Genomic DNA, 19,784 nt, shown 5'->3' on the forward strand with positions numbered 1-19,784 from the left:
CCCTGATACCATGAAACAAATCCATCTAAATGGTAGAAAGCCCACTGCATTCCTGATAAAGTGCATTGTTGGGAAATTGTTGGCTGATTTCTATGCAGTGATAGTTAGAAAAAAAAAAATGATTCCTTCCCTAATGCTGTGATTCTGCTTATCCATCCATAAAATGTGTCTTACTCATCTCTCCTCAGTGTGTTCTGCAAAAGCAAAAATATTATTTGTCAGCTTCCTGTAATCTAAGGAGCAGCAGGGGTCTGGAGAGTGGCTTGCCTCCCCACAGAAGCAACATCACTGACCCCGCACAAGGTGATGAAAGCCACAGGGGCATGAGAACTAGTAAGGATGGACGTCGTGAAACAAACGATCTGCATCCAGTGATACATCCCCCAGTGTTCACCATCAACAGAAACCGTATGTGGGGGACAGCGGTGCCTCCACTATTCCCTGCTCTGACCTCAGGAACCTCCCAGGGTGCCTCTCAATTCCAAGGAGGGGTTGGCTTCCACAGCCTGCATCAAAGCTTTGAGTTTCCATTTGGTATAACTGGTAATATTCACTCTCTTTAAAAAAGGCTAGTGCACGTCAATCCCAAACTCCCTAACTATCCCTCCCCCAACTCTTCTCCCCATAACCCTAAATTTGTTCCCTAAGTCCCTGCTCAATGTTATGCAAAAACCTAAATGGGAAAAGAATTTGAAAAAGAATAGAAAAAAAAAAAAAAGAATTGATACATGTGTACGTATAACTGAATCATTTTGCTGTACACGTGAAACTAACACAACACTGTTAATCAGCTATATTCTGAAACAAAATTAAACTTTTTTTTAAAGTGTTGCTGGGATGACAATGCTTCCTATGCAGAGAAAACTGTGATTTCCAAGGCAGATTGCTGAGACTTAACCATAGCCAGGCAGATGACACTGGCTTGGGCGCTACCAAGCTGCTGGAGAGCAAGGGTATGTGCCAAACTCAAATGGTTGTGGACATCCTGGACAAAGCAAAGTGAGGTTTTATTTTGGGGGTGATCGTAGTTTCCACTTTCAGCTCAAATGTGTGACATCAAGGTTTCTTTCTGATATGTAGGTTGTACCGATGCTAAATCTGCAAATGACATTTTTTGGCTCAATTGAACTGCATGGTTACAAACAATACATGAAGGGAAGTTCTAGAAAAAAATACTTAAAGATTTCATTTTTGAAACACTTGGCCCCATTCTACAAAGGATTTCGGGCAAAAGAGAAGATGCTGACACTCTAGGCCACTGAAGAAGAAATTAGTGGTACTAACCTCATTCTGTCCCACGGGATGCATTTCCTGTTTTGTCAAAGAGATCTGGAATATTTCAAGCATGCTAACATGTACAGATTATAATGTGGTAAATCCCACGAATCCACAATCCAATGTTGTTGACTCATACCACCTGCCATATTTGCTTTAGATCTTTTTACTTTTTAATGAACCTACAGATAAAAACGAAGCCCCTTCAAGTCTTCTTTTCTGTAGAACTTCTTCCCATGTTTCAGGCCTCCCGGGTAATGCTGAAAACTTGCTGCTTCTCTACTCATGCAACTTCTTTTTTTCTCTCTTTTGATGGAAATAATTTCCTAGCAGGTTGTAGTTGCTGTGCAGAGAAAACCAACTAAATGGATTTAGCTAAGCCCCTTACTTCCCAAAGTGCAGACTTTCCTTATTGTTAAAATGAGATAATCTTTTCTTGCCTGTTTCATAGAGTTATACAGCAGTGAAATTAAATACTGTATGGAGATACTTTTGGAAACTATATCATCAAACACAAATTATAAGATATTTAGGAAACAAGCCTCCCTTTCTGAATATTTCTCAAAGGCCAGTCAGATTGATTAAATCCTTACTGTTTACCTCCCACAAAGAAACAGTATTTAATCCACGCACCGAGCCAACTAATAACAAGTTTGGTAACCATATAGCAAGGATTTCAAACATTCTGTCCCATCATTGCTATACACAATGCATGTCACTCAGAAGTCTTAATAGTTGGTTTCAATAACATGACCTGGAATGAAAAAAAGGAGTCAGTGGCTATAAGAACATAAAATCCTTTTCTTCCTGAGTGTATTTATAATTAGTAAAAAAGAAAAAAAACAAAACAAAACTCAGGCAGTTAGAAATGGCTAATAATGTCTCACTAATGCTGTTCATTGGGAGAAAAAGAAGTAATTAGGATATGTGACCCACACGCTAGTTTTCACATTCTTAACCTGAGACCCCAGCTGCCTCACATGCATGTCTATGGACTCTGTGGCCGCACAAGGTGACCGTGGAATTTTAGCAATGTTGGCAACAGCTGTCTTGTCTGGGACCATGACCCTGCTGGGGACAAGTGGCAATAAAAATGATTAAATGACCATGTCTTCATTTTATAGGTCTTTATTTTTAAATCCGAGGAAGTCATCTTATTTTTATTAAGAATAAAATTACTATTCCCAATGACATAGATAAGTGGTTAGGTTCATTTCCTCTGAAGATACTATCATTATAGTACATGGCCTTTAGTTGTTTAATAGGCCAAAGAAAGAGACTAAGGTTCTTTGCTGAAAGGAAAACTGAAAAATGGAAAACCCTGGTTAGTTCAAGGTTTGTAGATGAATGTTAAGATCATGAACTGGATTCCTGTTGAGATATGATGGATCTCAAAATGCCCATAGTCACACACAGAGTGCTTTAATAAGAAGTGAAATGTTTTAATTGGACACTTTTGTCATCCACTTCATTCAGCGGTCCAAAGTATGTTTGGGGTACTGATTTCTTACAGAGGGGGACCTTGCTATTGGCTAAGACATTAACTTTGCACCTTAAGTCCTCAGTGTATAGGAAATAAGGTTGGACGTGAAGACAGAAAAGGTGGGGAGACTGATAAATAACAGGGCACAGATGCAGAAAGGCACTGGTTTCATGGTTTCCAGAGCATGTACTTTCATAGCTACAGTGCTCATCGCTCCGAACCTGGAGCCTATCAGGAAGGACGCCTTAGGTCTAGGTGTGGGGAAGAGGGAAGAATGACTTATCTGCGGAGACAGTCTCCATCTTGGAGACATGGTGTCTCCTGGATTTAGGCTGGGCAGAAATGAAGTGGGCTACTCTCAAAGCTTTGTCCATTTCCTTGTTTTCTCAGCAGACAAATCTATTACTTGTCCATGCAAAGACTGGAAATGATGCGTTACAATGATGATGCCTTTTGTGTTATCAGTAGGGATAATTGCATCACATCAAAATAAAAATCTAATCCCCTAAGATAAAAACACATACAAAGACCTAGAAGAGGGAGATGTGACTTGTTGATTATCTTCCTTATCAACTGATTGCCCACCCCTCAGCGCCTCCCTCATAAGGCTAAGCCACTCAACTCCAAAGCGCCCTCTTACGCCATTCTTCTGCCAGCTCCTTCCTGCTTCTTGAAGCTGGCAGCCTCTTTGGCACCTCAGGCCCTTTGCACATCCTGGTCTTCCCAGTTGGAAGGTTCTTGATCTGGGCCTCAGATGGCTGGCTCCTTCTCAAGTAAGGTCACTTAGATGCTCAGAGATGCCACCTGGACCACCGTAACTAGAGCAACGCCTCTTCCTTCCAAACCACGTGCGCATTGCCCTGTTTATTTCCCGCAGCACGGCATATTAAGCTGACATTGCTTTGTCTACCTATGGAATTGTCTCTTCATCAGCCCCCACCCCACCCACGGGCTAGATGTAAGTTACACAGAGGCCTTGGGTTTGTTTGTTGCTACATGTTTGCTTTTAAAACAGTGTGTCCTCAGGGTTTGTAATAGTGATTAACACATTGGTAGATGATCAATAAATATTGTTGGATAAATGAATTCAATTTCACACCCTAAATTTACTCCTTTAACCATGTTTAAAAGATTGGATCTGATAGAGTGCCTGAAGAACCTTGGGCAGAGGTTTTTTTTTTATTGTTTAGTTCTTTTTTATTTTATTATTATTTTTAATATAAATTTATTTATTTTAATTGGAGGCTAATTACTTTATAATATTGTATTGGTTTTGCCATACGTCGACATGAATCCACCACGGGAACATTGTACAGGAGGTGGTGACTACAGTCATGAAATTAAAAGATACTTGCGCCTTGGAGGAAAAGCTATGACAAACCTAGACAGCATATTAGAGACATTACTTTGTCAACAAAGGTCCATATAGTTAAAGCTATGGTTTTTCCAGTAGTCATATATGGATGTGAGAGTTGGACCATAAAGAAGACTGAGTGCCGAAGAATAGATGTTTTCAAACTGTGGTGTTAGACAATACTCTTGAGAGTTCCTTGGACTGCAAGGATATCAAACCAGTTAATACTATAGGAAATCAATCCTGGATATTCATTAGAAGCACTGATGCTGAATCTGAAGCTCCAATCCTGTGGCCACATGATGCAAAGAGCTGACTCATTGGAAAAGACCCTGATGCTGGAAAAGACTGAAGGCAGGAGCAGAAGGGGACGACAGAGGATGAGGTGGTTGGCTGGCAGCACCGACTAACTGGACATGAGTTTGAGTAAACTCCGGGAGATAGTGAAGGACGGGGAGGCCTGGAGTGCTGCAGTCCACGGTAGCAAAGAGTTGGGGACGACTGAGCGACTGAACAACACCAAGTGCTGTGTGACCATTAACCTTCAGGACTGAGCTAGGATCCATACCCTAAAGGTGAAAGAAGTTCTACACTGAAGTTAAAATGAAAATAAAAACAACATGATTGTATATGTTTTAAATCATATCGTTGCTTTAGAAAAAAAAGCATAAATTCCACTGGAGTCAGCTCCCACAAAACTCATGCTGGAGTTTTATAAGTATGTTACAGTAGGTCAGCATTTTAGAGATCCATGAGCTAGGGGCTTTCACTTCAAGAGGGCATCAAGTTGACATTGAAAATGACTGTTGATGAACTGGTGCATGCGTGCTCAGTGACTTCAGCCATACCCAACTCTTTGCAACCCTATGGACTGTGGTGTGCCAGGCTCCTCTGTCCATGGGATTCTCCAGGCAAGAAAACCGGAGTGGGTTGCCATGCCCTCCTCCAGGGGCTCTTCCTGACCCAGGGATTGAACCTGAGTCTCTCATGTCTCTGGCATTGGCAGGCAGGTTCTTTACCATTAGTGCCACCTGGGAAGCAGGTATTTGTATGAACTGGTATTTGTATTTAAAATATAGGATAAGCGTAACGTGTAACAAAATCCTGAAAATAAAGTTTGAAAATTGTGCAGCTTTATAATTAAGCCTCATACACTGAACAGTTCAGACATTGGCTCAACATTCTTTTCCTAGAGCTCTTCCAGTGGAAACAGTAGAGGGAGCTGCTGCCCCATGTTACAAATTAGGTGAATTTCTCTTTTCAAATAAATCGCTGTGCCGAAATGTGACACATGTGAGCCCACTGCTCAATTCTCTTACCACAACAATGAAACAGTGCACAAAGACAATACCAGAAAAAAAAGAAAAGAAAAGAAATCAAGAGCTCTGCTTGCAACCGAGAGGAATAATAACACATTTCAAATTATTGCAGTTTTTAATAAACATGTTTACAGTGATGATGAATGAGAAGTGAGGCAAATGTCAGAAGGGTGGGCTCAGATGTACGGCTTTTAATGGCTCATTAGTTAAATGCTCTGCTCCGCCTCACTGCCAGCTCCTCTGCTCTTACTTCTAAAGGAACAAAAACCCAGAGTACTTGGAAATAAACCAAGGCATTTCACGTCCTGAGACTCTCCAAGCCTCATCCTAACACAAGACCACTATTTTCCATTCTTTATGCTGCTCAGATGACTGGAAGGCTTGAAAGACAAAGAAATTTTTTTTTTTTTTTTGGAGAGAGTAAGTGAAGATGGCCGGGACTTAGAGAACATGACATCTAATAAAATTCAGCAGCTCGCCACAGATGAGCAAGTCCATGAGGACATCAGTCCCACGAAATAAACCAGGGGAGAAGAAGACATCCTGTCGATGTGCTGATAGCATCGCCTAATGGGAGTAACTTGTGTGTGTCTTCAGGAGCAGGTTTATACACCCAGACAAGCTATTACATACTCATTTACAAAACATGCAGTCTTGTGCTTGAGCAGTTCACTGACAGACATTTCAGTTTGGGTTAACTGGATTTTGAACAGAAAAGTTCAAAATAATATGAGTGTATTTAGGGTATACTTAGATAGATATTTACATTTCCAGAAAGTTCTTTCACATACATGGCAGGTGGCTCTTGCAGCAACTGTGGGAGGCAGATGAAGCAGGTGCTATCATTTCAAGTTTAGGGAAAAGGAAGCAGAGACCTGGAAACGTCCGAATGAAATGTCCCGGAACATCTACTCAATCCCAAGGCACCGCAGTGCTGGGCTTTCACGTGGGAATCAAGTCCTGTTCTTGGTTTGCTTAAGTAAGGCTGACCCTAGTCCAGCTACAATGCAGAAGCTTCACACCTGGGATCCAGCAGAATAAAGGTAGGTTTAGGGATCCATTCCTGGGTTTCAACACCTACTTATACTTGGGGAAGATCTCCTGGAGAAGGAAATGGCAGGCCACCCCAGTATTCTTGCCTGGGAGATCCCATGGACAGACATGCCTGGTGGGTTACAGGATGGGGTCGCAAAAGAGTCGGACATGACTTAGTGACTAAACCACCACTTACACTTGAGCCGTCCCAGTCAATTTACTTGATGCCTCTAAGCCTCCTTTACCCCACTGTAAAACGAGCATCGTTTATGCTCTCACAAGAGCTGTGAGGATACGGCGCTGGCAGTGGAGCACCGCACACAGAGCTAGGGCTCTGACTGTCTGTCCCGACTCATCTTGCTCTGTCTTTAGAACTGTTTCTTCGGGTTTCTGCTCTTTCCTTCCCCAGGCAGATGCTTAAGAGTCTCGTGCTTCCTCTCTGAAAACCTGCTTTCAATCATAATCTTAGTGGAGAAGGAAATGGCAGCCCACTCCAGTGTTCTTGCCTGGAGAATCCCATGGACGGAGGGGCCTGGTGGGCGACAGTCTACGGGGTTGCAAAGAGTCGGACACGACTAAGCAACTAACACACACACACACACCAACCCAAGACATCACGGCATACTGGTTTCCCTCCAATGAAGAATATTCATTCAAACTAAGACGAGAGAAGTCACTTGAGGGAATTTGGGAGCTTTCCTTTGTATAGGAAAGATCAGCTCTGCTTACTAACAGGAAACTGGACCAACATTTTATAAAAGGTATATTCATCATGAAAGGTTGTTGCCAACTCTAAAATTGAGTCAGTTGCTCCTCAATTACCAGCATTCCAATTGAGAATAATTTTATTATATGCAGATTACATGCATGTAAACTTCAACTAAAGCTTCCTCAAAGAGAAAAAAAAAATAGCTATTAAGTATGGAAAGCTAACATGGAGTAATACACATGACTTTGACGAAACAATAATCTTTTTTTGATGAAAGAAAATCTAATAACATTAGTTCAAAAAATCTACTTTTAGTAAATATTCCTTTATTAGAATTTTTTTCCCTCTAGGAAATGTACTTTCTTACGGTGAAAAAGATTGTCCTTCCCCACACAAAAGTGGTGGGAAATTATTTTTTGTAAAAAGATAAGTTTCTTAAGAAAGTGAAAAAACACAAATTTGGCCTCAGAACAAAGAATCAAAAATAGAATCGTTGGTTAAAACGTTTTAATTATATGAGATGCTTCAGGCCATTCAAAATTTATTTCTTTAATTTTCTAAAATCTTCTTTGACACTCCCCTGAATAACAACACTATCTCTGATTCAGGGAAGAGTTAGGGAACATCTCTTAAAGCCTTGGAGGGAAAAACATTTTCTTGAAGAAACTGAGCAAAGTATGCTGTTATCCAAGGGTCCATGCCCTCTGAAAATTCCTATTCCTTGGTTCTTTTCAGACATTCACACTGATCAGAATAAATCAATAAAAGAATTTCCCCTAACTTTTCTGAAGGCTAATTGCTCAAACACATGTGTTAAAATTGTATACTACATTATTCACTCATTTGAGGGACACTGCATATTATTTGATTATTGTTTGATAAGAGAGAGAGTTACTAGTTTTTCTATTTCACACTGTCGTAAAACACTGTAACACGCACTTTAGGAATCTCACGGCAGCCAGCAGGGTCAGTCAGATGCCATCTCCCAGGCTCAGTCAGAAGGGTCTTGGCTCTATGAACCTTCCCTTCTTTCTCTTGTTACCTTCCTTCCTGCTGTGAAGTAGGGCTCAAACCACATACAGTATAATGTGGAAAAAGACAAATAAATGAAAAATATTTTGATCTAAAAATGCCCACAGGTAATGTGAAAGTGAAAGTCGCTCAGTTGTGTCCCACTCTTTGCGACTCCATGGAATACAGTCCATGGAATTCTCCAGGCCAGAATACTGGAGTGGGTAGCCTTTCCCTTCTCCAGGGGATCTTCCCAACCCAGAGATCAAACCCAGATCTCCCGCACTGCAGGCAGATTCTTTACCAGCTGAGACACAAGGGCTTCCCTGATAGCTCAGTTGGTAAAGAATCCACCTGCAATGCGGGAGACCCCAGTTCAATTCCTGGGTTGGGAAGATCCCCTGGAGAAGGGATGGGCTACCCACTCCAGTATTCTTGGGCTTCCCTTGTGGCTCAGCTGGTAAGGAATCTGCCTGCAATGCGGGAGACCTGGGTTCGATCCCTGGATGGGGAACATTCCCTGAAGAAGTTATATGTAAGTGGTAATAAAATACAAATGATTGTATGGGACACACTGACAGAGATAAAAAATACTCTGCTGGCCTTTTAAACAGTAAGTCCTTTGAGAGCTGCAGAGGATCTCACTCTCTCAACAATCCAACCACTTTCCCACTGGAGTCACCTGTCAAGAAACCTGTGCCTGTGACTCTCCACTCAGAGCTCCCACAGACTCCTCCTGGCTTCCTGGGACTAGTGGAACTCACAGCAGGTCTGCCAGGACACTTCCCAGGCTGGACCCGACCTGTCAGTGTTGGGGCCGCAGCTGCCCGACTCCCTGGGGCTCAGCACCTGTGCTTCTGTTGAGACTACTTCCCTCTGTCAGCAGCACCCAGCTTGCTCTCCCCTTCCCTTCTATTTGCTTTACTGGACGAATCTCCCCAATTTTAATATTAATAGAAACAGCTTTGTAGAGGCATCTGCTGTGTGTGTGTTCGGGTACTCAGTTGTGTCCGACTCTTTGTGGCCCAATGGACTGTAGCCTGCCAGGCTCCTCTGTCTATGGAGTTTTCCAGACATGGATACTGGAGTGGTTGCCACCTCATACTCCAGGGGAACTTCCCAATCCAAGGACTGAACCTGCATCTTTTGCACCTCCCGCACTGGCAGGCGGATTCTTTACCACTGACACCATCTGGGGAGCATAACTGATATACACAGACTTGCACATATTTCATGTGTACAATGTGTTGAATTTGGACAGATGCAAACACCTGTGATCCAATCCCTGCAACCAAGGTAAATGATATATTCAGCACCTTGCAGGGTTTCCTTGTGTCCCTTGTGTGTGTGCATGCATGTGTATGTGGTAAAAACATTTCATGTGAAATCTGCCTTCTTAACAAGTTTTGAAACGCACATTTCTGTGAGGGTACAGTGAGAAGGCAGCCATCTGCAAGCCAGGAGGAGGGCCCTCACCAAAAGCCTGACAATACTAGAATCTTATTCTTTGACTTCCCAGCTTCCAGAATTATGAGAAAATAAAGAGGGCTTAGAGGAGCTATCCCACGTTGAAGGTCAGGAATGGTGGTGGTAAGGAGATACCCCTCGTCCAAGGTAAGGAGCAGTGGCTGTGCTTTGCTGGAGCAGCCGTGAAGAGATACCCCGCTCCCAAGGTAAGAGAAACCCAAGTAAGATAGTACGTGTTGCAAGAGGGCATCAGAGGGCAGACACACTGAAACCATACTCACAGAAAACTAGTCAATCTTATCACACTAGGACCACAGCCTTGTCTAACTCAGTGAAACCAAGCCATGCCTGCAGGGCAACCCAAGATGGGTGAGTCATGGTGGAGAGGCCTGACAGAATGTGGTCCACTGGAGAAGGGAATGGCAAGCCACTTCAGTATTCTTGCCTTGAGAACCCCATGAACAGTATGAAAAGGCAAAATGATAGGATACCAAAAGAGGAACTCCCCAGGTCATTAGGTGCCCAATATGCTACTGGAGATCAGTGGAGAAATAACTCCAGAAAGAATGAAGGGATGGAGCCAAAGTAAAAACAATACCCAGTTGTGGATGTGACTGGTGACAGAAGCAAGATCCGATGCTGTAAAGAGCAATATTGTATAGGAACCTGGAATGTCAGGTCCATGAATCAAGGCAAATTGGAAGTGGTCAAACAAGAGATGGCAAGGGTGAACGTCGAGATTCTAGGAATCAGTGAAATAAAATGGACTGGAATGGGTGGATTTAACTCAGATGACCATTACATCTACTACTGCAGGCAGGAATCCCTCAGAAGAAATGGAGTAGCCATCATGGTCAACAAAAGAGTCTGAAATGCAGTACTTGGATGCAATCTCAAAAATGACAGAATGATCTCTGTTTGTCTCCAAGGCAAACCATTCAATATCACAGTTATCCAAGTCTATGCCCCAACCAGTAACACGGAAGAAACTGAAGTTGAACGGTTTTATGAAGACCTACAGATCATTTAGAACTAACACCCAAAAAAGATGTCCTTTTCATTCTAGGGGACTGGAATGCAAAAGTAGGAAGTCAAGAAACACCTGGCGTAACAGGCAAATTTGGCCTTAGAATGCGGAATGAAGCAGGGCAAAGACTAACAGAGTTTTGCCAAGAAAATGCACTGGTCATAGCAAACACTCTCTTCCAACAACACAAGAGAAGACTCTACACATGGACATCACCAGATGGTCAACACCGAAATCAGACTGATTATATTCTTTGCAGCCAAAGATGGAGAAGCTCTATACAGTCAACAAAAACAAGACTGGGAGCTGCCTGTGGCTCAGATCATGAACTCCTTATTAACAAATTCAGACTTAAATTGAAGAAAGTAGGGAAAACCACTAGACCATTCAGGTGTGACCTAAATCAAACCCTTTATGATTATACAGTGGAAGTGAGAAATAGATTTAAGGGCCTAGATCTGATAGATAGAGTGCCTGATGAACTATGGAATGAGGTTCATGACATTGTACAGGAGACAGTGATCAAGACCATCCCCATGGAAAAGAAATGTAAAAAAGCAAAATGGCTGTCTGGGGAGGACTTACAAATAGCTGTGAAATGAAGAGAGGCAAAAGGCAAAGGAGAAAAGAAAAGATATAAGCATCTGAATGCAGAGTTCCAAAGAATAGCAAGAAGAGATAAGAAAGCCTTCTTCAGCGATCAGTGCAAAGAAATAGAGGAAAACAACAGAATGGGAAAGACTAGAGATCTCTTCAAGAAAATTAGAGATATCAAGAGAAAATTTCATGCAAAGATGGGCTCGATAAAGGATAGAAATGGTCTGGACCTAACAGAAGCAGAAGATATTAAGAAGAGGTGGCAAGAATACACAGAAGAACTGTACAAAAAAGATCTTCACGACCCAGATACTCATGATGATGTGATCACTAATCTAGAGTCAGACATCTTGGAATGTGAAGTCAAGTGGGCTTTAGAAAGCATCACTATGAACAAAGCTAGTGGAGGTGATGGAATTCCAGTTGAGCTGTTTCAAATCCTGACAGATGATGCTGTGAAAGTGCTGCACTCAATATGCCAGCACATTTGGAAAACTCAGCAGTGGCCACAGGACTGGAAAAAGTCAGTTTTCATTCCAATTCCAAAGAAAGGCAATGCAAAAGAATGCTCAAACTACCGCACAGTTGCACTCATCTCACATGCTAGTAAACTAATGCTCAGAATTCTCCAAGCCAGACTTCAGCAATACGTGAATGGTGAACTCCCTGATGTTCAAGCTGGTTTCAGAAAAGGCAGAGGAACCAGAGATCAAATTGCCAACATCCGCTGGATCATGGAAAAAGCAAGAGAGTTCCAGAAAAACATCTATATCTGCTTTATTGACTATGCCAAAGCCTTTGACTGTGTGGATCAAAAGAAATTTTGGAAAATTCTGAAAGAGATGGGAATGCCAGACCACCTGACCTGCCTCTTGAGAAACCTGTATGCAGGTCAGGAAGCAACAGTTAGAACTGGACATGGAACAACAGACTGGTTCCAAATAGGAAAAGGAGTAGGTCAAGGCTGTATATTGTCACCCTGCTTATTTAACTTATATGCAGAGTACATCATGAGAAACGCTGGACTGGAAGAAACACAAGCTGGAATCAAGATTACCGGGAGAAATATCAATAACCTCAGATATGCAGATGACACCATCCTTATGGCAGAAAGTGAAGAGGAGCTAAAAACCCTCTTGATGAAAGTGAAAGAGGAGAGTGAAAAAGTTGGCTTAAAGCTCAACATTCAGAGAATGAAGATCATGGCATCTGGTCCCATCACTTCATGGGAAATAGAGGGGGAAACAGTAGAAACAGTATCAGACTTTATTTTTTGGGGCTCCAGAATCACTGCAGATGGTGACTGCAGCCATGAAATTAAAAGACACTTACTCCTTGGAAGAAAAGTTATGACCAACCTAGATAGTATATTCAAAAGCAGAGACATTACTTTGCCGACTAAGGTCCGTCTAGTCAAGGCTATGGTTTTTCCTGTGTCATGTATGGATGTGAGAGTTGGACTGTGAAGAAGGCTGAACGCCAAAGAATTGATGCGTTTGAACTGTGGTGCTGGAGAAGACTCTTGAGAGTCCCCTGGACTGCAAGGAGATCCAACCAGTCCATTCTGAAGGAGATCAGCCCTGGGATTTCTTTGGAAGGAATGATGCTAAAGCTGAAACTCCAGTACTTTGGCCACCTCATGCGAAGAGTTGACTCATTGGAAAACACTCTGATGCTGGGAGGGATTGGGGGCAGGAGGAGAAGGGGACGACCGAGGATGAGATGGCTGCATGGCATCACAGACTCGATGGACGTGAGTCTGAGTGAACTCTGGGAGATGGTGATGGACAGGGACGTCTGCCGTGCTGCGATTCATGGGTCGCAAAGAGTCGGACACGACTGAGCGACTGAACTGAACTGAACTGAACTGAACTGAAATGCACATTACTATATCAGTAGCTATAGGCACCATGCTGTATAATGGATCTCTGGAAAGTAATCATCTCACAAAACTGAAACTTTATACTCAGTGAATAACAACTCCCCAGTACCCCCACCCCTCAGCCCTGGTAGCCACTACTGTATTCTCTGCTTCTACAAGTCTGACCATTTCAGAAATCTCGTAAAGTGGAATAAGGTAGTTCTTGTTTTGGTTACTGGTTTATTTTACCCAGCATAACATCTTCCAAGTTTACCCATGTTGTCGTGATGAGCAGGAGTTCCTCCATGTTTTTAAGGCTCAACATTTATGCCTTAGTTGTCAGTTCCAGAAAGAAACCACCTTGGCATTATCTTTTCTAAGTTTTTTTCCTCTAGTCCAATTTTCTGTGAGTTAAACCTAAATACGTGAAGGGCAAGGACCATATCATATCCATTTTTGCAAATCCAGCTCTTAACAGGGTGTTAGGCACAGAGTAGGCCTTAAATAATTGTTTAATCGTTTGTGGTGCTATTAAACAATGTGCATTAGGGACAGTTTAATTTTTTATAAGCTCATTTTCTGAAAATATTAGTTAATATGATCATGAAAGGACTGATTTGGGAAAACTCTTATCATTTCTAACCAGTTGGGAAATAAAAGTTCTATTGCTAAAGTACATTATGTTTAGAAAAATTAAACATGAAGATGGCATAGAAAAATATGGGGAGCCAGGTATTTCACCTCTATTTTCAATGCTACTCTTAATTAATTCCTGCAAAAATGACCAGGTGTTTCATGGGAATTTTTACAGTATGGTGGCATGCATGACATCAATTCAACCAACCATGTAAATAACTTTAAAAATTCAAAAGCTGATAAAAAATGCACCCTAAGATAGAGTTTTGATAATACTTGTATTAGAGAAAAGATATTTTAATCAACTAGAGGTGTTATCTTAGAATTAAATTCATGTTGTGAATTGTATGGCAGAAACCAACACAACATTATAAACCAATTATCCTCCAATTAAAACAAAACAAGACAAAAGACAAAGAGTCTCCATGAACCACAATTCTTAAACAAAAATGAGCTGATGGTATATCTAATACTTTTAAAACAAAAGCTAATTGTGAATATAAAACTTTTGGGGGGCATAGATTCTTCTCCCTTATTTTGCAGTTTAGCAAATTGATATTTTCATATATTACAAAAGATAGTAAACCATTTTTCTTTTAAATCCCATGTACTCAGGATTTAATGAACACTGTGTATCAGACCCATAGCTGAGTTTATATTCTAAATCCAACACTTGAAATAAAATAACTACCTGTCTCTCCCAAGCACTCTGACAATAAACTAAAACCTGTGGAATTGAATATTATTAACTTTCATATGGCTGCATGTTCCTTACTCTTCTAAATTCTTCAGTAAAGTCATTTGATCTATAGCTGAGAACTCATTCCAGGATTTGGTATAATCCTCTTCTCTCCTAGACATTTGGCAAGCTTGTCATAAAGACTTTCATCATTCAAATTCCTCCTTTGAGACAACAATTATCTTGTCTTGAAAGCAGTGTCATACATTAAGAAAACTATGTGATGGTCTAATCTTGCCTGTTAGCTTGTACCAGCTTTTCTTGTTTATAGCAGGAGACAATTACTGAAAATCCTACAATGTGTCCTCTTTTGCTAGAAAATTTGGAATAACAAAGCTGATTCCTTTAAAGACTGGATTCCAGGATGCCCAATTTATGTCTCCCCCCTTCCTCCACCACACTTGTTTCATAACAATATCAACTGACATGAGTACATTGCTAAGAGAACAATTTACTTGAATGGCTAAATGGATGAAACGAAACCAGGATAGAGTGGCAATCTTGTCCATTTTTGGCACATGACCACACCCTAAGTGACTCCTAGGAGGTCTAGTCTAGAGCCTTCTAGTGGTGGTACAGGTGCTTCTGGTCTTTAAAAAGAGACTCAATTCACCATCTTCATTTTCTCATCTACAAAGTACATTCATTTGTTGACTCATTCATTGAATAAATAGTCAAATGCTACATGCCAGAAACTGTGTTACACAATTATGCCTCAATATGCCAGCAAATTTGGAAAACTCAGCAGTGGCCACAGGACTGGAAAAGGTCAGTTTTCACTCCAATCCCAAAGGAAGGCAATGCCAAAGAATGCTCAAACTACTTCACAATTGCACTCATCTCACACGCTAGTAAAGTAATGCTCAAAATTCTCCAAGCCAGGCTTCAGCAATATATGAACTGTGAACTTCCAAATGTTCAGAGGAAGAGGAACCAGAGATCAAATTGCCAACATCTGTTGGATCATGGAAAAAGGTAGAGAGTTCCAGAAAAACATCTACTTCTGCTTTATTGACTATGCCAAAGCCTTTGACTGTGTGGATCACAAGAAACTGTGGAAAATTCTGAAAGAGATGGGAATACCAGACCACCTAACCTGCCTCTTGAGAAACCTGTATGCAAGTCAGGAAGCAACAGTTAGAACTGGACATGGAACAACAGACTGGTTCCAAATAGGAAAAGGAGTACATCAAGGCTGTATATTCACCCTGCGTATTTAACTTCTATGCAGAGTACATCATGAGAAACGCTGGACTGGAAGAAACACAAGCTTGAATCAAGATTGCCAGGAGAAATATCAGTAACCTCAGACATGCGGATGACACCACCCTTATGGCAGAAAGTGAAGAGGAACTAAAAAGCCTCTTGATGAAAGTGAAAGAGGAGAGTGAAAAAGTTGGCTTAAAGCTCAACATTCAGAAAATGAAGATCATGGCATCTGGTCCCATCACTTCATAGGAAATGGATGGGGAAACAGTGGAAATAGTGTCAGACTTTAATTTTTGGGGCTCCAAAATCACTGCAGATGGTGATTGCAGCCATGAAATTAAAAGACACTTACTCCTTGGAAGGAAAGGTATGACCAATCTAGATAGCATATTAAAAAGCAGAGACATTACTTTGCCAACAAAGGTCCATCTAGTCAAGGCTATGGTTTTTCCTGTGGTCATGTTTGGATGTGAGAGTTGGACTGTCAAGAAAGCTGAGTGCCAAAGAATTGATGCTTTTGAACTGTGGTGTTGGAGAAGACTCTTGAGAGTCCCTTGGACTGCAAGGAGATCCAACCAGTCCATTCTAAAGGAGATCAGTCCTGGGTGTTCATTAGAAGGACTGATGCTAAAGCTGAAACTCCAATACTTTGACCACCTCATGAGAAGAGTTGACTCATTGGAAAAGACTCTGATGCTGGGAAGGACTGGGCGCAGGAGGAGAAGGGGATGACAGAGGATGAGATGGCTGGATGGCATCGCCAACTCGATGGATATGAGTTTGGGTAAACTCCAGGAGTTGGTGATGGACAGGGAGGCCTGGCGTGCTGCAATTCATGGGGTCTCAAAGAGTCAGACACGACTGAACTGAACTGAAAGGTTCAAAATAAATTCAGAGGCAGTGGCTAGAAAGATAAGAAAAATAAGAGTTGAGTTACAAAACAATGTGCTCTCTATGCAGGAGGTTTGAGCTCATAGGATCATGGAAGATGACCCTCATGTGCTGAAAACAGCTGAAAGGGCTACATAAGGAGCCCGACAGGTGGGGGAGGTCACCTGGACCTCAGGGAGAGCATTCACAACCCATGGCATTTTGAGATTGTAAAGAAAGATGACACTATAAGTTGCAAAAGTAGGAAGGGCACAGAGAAGGATAGACAAAGAGAGGCAAAGGGCAAACTCTGAAGGGGTTAGAATGGACTGTAGAAAATGTGGAATCCATCTAGAAGGAAAGGGATATTATTAAAGAGTTTTCCACCACAGACCTACACAATCAGAGTTATGATTTAAAATATGACTCCACTTGTAGAAAGTAGAGGCCAAGAGACCAGCTGGGAGAAGGCTACAGAAACAGATACAAGTTGACAAGGGCCTAAATAAGGCAGTGGCATGAAGAATGAGAGCTACTGGGACATAGCATTCACATGATTTAGGAACTATTTGGATGTGCACATAGAGAGAGACAGAAAATATCTAGGATCATTTTAGAGTGTAGCTTTGGACAGACGACGTTTGTAGCATGCAGGAGACTTCCAAGTACAGATACTGAGCAGGTGGTAGGGTGTAGGAGTCTGGAACTCAGGAGGATGTCTGGGTGGAAAGAGAAGACGGGGATTCTTTAAACCATACAACACAGAAATAAGGGAAGAGGGAACAGCTTTAAGAAAGGAGACCAAAAGGGTGGATCCAAAGATAGAAAAATAGCATCAATGAACCAAGCAAATAGAAAGTTTCAAGGATGACAAGTCAACAGTGTCAATTACTATGTGTGCATTGTGTTGTGTGTTTAGTTGCTCAGTTATGTCTGATTCTTTGTGACTCTTGGGACTGTCGCCTGCCAGGTTCCTCTGTCCATGAGAATTTTCAGGCAAGAATACTGGAATGGATTTCCGTTTCCTCCTCCAGGGGATCTTCCTAACTCAGAGATCGAACCTGCGTCCCTTGTGTCTTCTGCATTGTAGGTGGATTCTTAATCTGCTGAGGCATCAGGGAAGCCCATACAGCAGTGAAATAAAGTGAAGCCTTAACAGTGCCTGAGGAATCTTGTGACTCAGACACCCTGGTGACCACAGAGGATGCAGGGCAATGCAGTGGTCTGGACACAAACCAGAGTCTATGGAGTTGGAGAGTGAGCAGGAGCACAAGAGATGGAGTATTTCTTGTAGAAGCTTGGGATAAAGGACAAGATCAGATAACTGGCTATGAGGTCTTTGGCTATGTTTAGCAAGAACATTTATGAAATTTTACTGGCAACGCAGTTGTATCAAGTTCCACAGACACCTAACTGGCCACCAGGCTGGATGTTAAGACACTGAGGAGATGGGGCTCAGGTGAGTCCAGCACGGGATTCGCTGATGTGGGTCTTGGCTTGGGTCACCCGTGCAGGCGGTGTACTTACTCATGTCCAGGAATGAGGTGGGTGGGAGCCAGGGCAGCCAGCGTCCAGCCTCCCTGACCTCTTGTTTGTGATGCGAAAGGCATAGGGAACACAGCCATGTTAAACAGTGGAGAGATGGAAATTATTATCTACAGGGGATTTAAGTGACCTGTAGATGAACACACAGACATACAGAGAGGCTTTGATGAAACATGCTACTGTCTACTCACAGGTGGTCCTGGAGGCCCTGGTTTTCCTGGAGGCCCTGGTTTTCCTCGTCTTCCCTGGAAACCAAAGAGAAACAGATAATAAATACTGTGATTCCATTTTAAGATGAGACAGTATGAAATGGAAGTTTAAAGACAGTACCAATTAACTCAAAGTTAAAAAACAATCCCAAGTCCACATGACCTTTAAAGGTCAGTGAAGTCTAAAAGCTATGGGACAATTTTTAACAATCAAGATGAGAACAATAGTGCCGGGAATGAATAAATCGTGACTCTTATTAGCAGCCCTTTAAAGGCTGTCTACCTTGACTCTCTAGCAAAGTAATATAAAATATCTGAGAGGTTGGATAAGATTAGCATTTTATCTGATAATTCAATGGGTTCAGGTGCAAAAATCAATGCATTTATCACCTTAAATTGGTATGTTCAGAGAGTGATCTGAATTTCAATTTTAAAGGAATTTCCTAAGGGTGAGATTAAGTATTCAAAATATATTTTTTCTGGGCCCCAGCCTGGAATTACTAGTTTAGAATCTCTGGGAAAGGGATCCATGAATCTGCATTAAAAAAAAAAGAAAACACTTCAGGTAATTCTCATGTTCACAAAAGTTTGAAAAGTACTTCACAAAGCTACATTATAATTATATACATTGTGTAAATCATATTACCTAGCTCTTTTCTTCCCTTTGGATGGTTAAGCTGTTTTATAAGTGAACTAAAATGTTCACTCCTTGCTTATTAATCTTCATTGCTGTAAGTGAATATTAACTCACCAAGTTTACAACTAGCTAAATTACACTAGCAAGAGTCAGCATGACAGTTCTAAGTATCTGTATATTTGATATCATTTGAAGAGCATTTATTTATTATACATTTATTTTCTTATTTTTTTTCCTTTCTAATAGAAGGAAGCAAGCTTAGGTATGGAAAGCACACATTTTGAATTAGAAGCATTTCTAAGTCTGGTTTCTAAATATGATCATTCTCTTTCACTATTATTAATAACTTCATTTTATTACCATATTGGTAGTATGTTAATATATATTAAGGCTTGCCATTTCAAAGGTAAAAGTATTAGTGATCTTTCAACTCTTTTTGAGGAGAATTGTGAGCACAAGCTCTCACAAAATTGCGAGAAAGGCCCAATTTCACTGATTAATTTTCTCACTCTGAAAGCGTCAGGCAAAGTTTCCTAATTTCTTTGGTCTTCAACGAGGCTTGGAGTGGGGTAAGAAATCCAAGATAAGCTGAAGCATCAGAGCAAACTTTGGAAGGTAGGTTAGCACATAAGACACTGGGATTGCATGGGGAGTGCAAGTTAAGTTCCTACTATCAAAGACTCTAATGATAGCAGCTGCTTTCAGAAAAAAAAAATCCTGGTTAACATCCACAGAGTAGATTTTAAAATAATTTTATTAAAACCAGAAATATAATTAGTAGTATTTTCATGTATTTTCTGT

General features: G+C 41.4%; 1 protein-coding gene across 1 annotated transcript in view; it reads right to left on the reverse strand.

Annotated features, from left to right (window-relative positions):
- COL19A1 (collagen type XIX alpha 1 chain) overlaps positions 1-19,784 on the reverse strand; it is a 431,222-nt gene that overhangs the window by 122,872 nt on the left and 288,566 nt on the right. Inside the window, exon 16 of the mRNA XM_068984053.1 lies at positions 18,329-18,382. Within this exon, the coding sequence (XP_068840154.1) occupies positions 18,329-18,382 (54 nt within the window). The remainder of the gene's footprint in view (positions 1-18,328; positions 18,383-19,784) is intronic.

The sequence above is a fragment of the Capricornis sumatraensis genome, chromosome 11, assembly GCF_032405125.1.
Source record: "Capricornis sumatraensis isolate serow.1 chromosome 11, serow.2, whole genome shotgun sequence".
NCBI lineage: Eukaryota > Metazoa > Chordata > Mammalia > Artiodactyla > Bovidae > Capricornis > Capricornis sumatraensis.